At 32.1% G+C, this 1,051-nt stretch overlaps 1 protein-coding gene across 1 annotated transcript in view; it reads right to left on the bottom strand.

The window, feature by feature from the left end:
• LOC103601321 (collagen alpha-1(III) chain-like) overlaps nt 1-1,051 on the bottom strand; it is a gene marked incomplete at its 3' end in the record, with an annotated part of 16,690 nt that overhangs the window by 4,415 nt on the left and 11,224 nt on the right. The window contains exons 23-24 of the mRNA XM_008585707.1: nt 650-703; nt 498-551 (exon numbers count right to left, since the gene is read on the bottom strand). Of these exons, the coding sequence (XP_008583929.1) occupies nt 498-551; nt 650-703 (108 nt within the window). The remainder of the gene's footprint in view (nt 1-497; nt 552-649; nt 704-1,051) is intronic.

Raw genomic sequence — 1,051 nt, 5'->3', positions numbered from 1 at the left:
CATTTGGAGGAAGAATAGTTTGAGGATTTTGAAATACTTAGCACATTTAATTATGTAACTTCTAAAAATGTAAGTATTTAAAAATATAGTAAAGAGTTCATTGAAAAATCAATTAATTAATTGATTTTAAAAAACATCTACTATATTTCTGTCCTGAGTTTTAATCCCTGAATGTAGAATAGTTTAGATCAAGAAGGAGCCTCAGGCAATGATCTTATATGTTTAAGAAACACTCATTTACAAATGTACATCACTTATGCAATTTTTATATTTTTTCAAGAATTGTTTAGGAAAAAAAAGGCATAATTTAAAATTGTTTCTTGTGAGTTTTAGATTTAAGAAATTTAACATTTCCTTGTATGTCATATAGTTCCTAATGATAGTATTCCAAAATTGAGGCTCAGGGCAGCTGGGGAAGACTTGCAAAAAACAGAAGCACAAGTATCGACTGCTTGTGTGGGGTTAAAAAATATGCTGAAAATATCTTTAACACTTACAGGGCCACCACGAGGTCCAGCTATACCTGGAGCTCCAGGTGCACCACCTTCACCCTGAAAAAAGAGAAACATACAAACAATATCACCACTGTCCTACATCCAAACAAGTCAAAGACATTCTCTTTTTGTTTCCAAATAGTGGTAAGTGTTACCTTATCTCCAGGCTGGCCTGCTGGGCCAGGAGGACCAATGGGACCAGCAGGACCCTAAAGAAAATAGGATATTTTTAATTTTGAAGATTAAAAAAACATCATTTTTTCATATTAATTAAACAGAAGGTATAGACATTATTTATCTAGTAAACTTGATAATATTATTTTACGAATTGAATGATATGCTTTTCACTCAGCATATAAATACTGCCTAGCTTAGTAAAGTTTCTATGAGGATGACCCTGTAAGACAATAGGATTCAGCAACAGTGTATTGATTCATTTATTTTTAGCTCTATTGTGGAGGATAAATAGGATGTGATGTAAGATCTTATGGTAATATCTTTTTTTTTTTTTTTTTAAAGATGACCGGTAAGGGGATCTTAATCCTTGACTTGGTGTT

The sequence above is a fragment of the Galeopterus variegatus genome, unplaced genomic scaffold, assembly GCF_000696425.1.
Source record: "Galeopterus variegatus unplaced genomic scaffold, G_variegatus-3.0.2 Scaffold3679, whole genome shotgun sequence".
Classification (NCBI taxonomy): Eukaryota; Metazoa; Chordata; class Mammalia; order Dermoptera; family Cynocephalidae; genus Galeopterus; species Galeopterus variegatus.
Note: the sequence above shows the minus strand (reverse complement) of the source record. Positions and strands in the feature narration are given on the sequence as shown.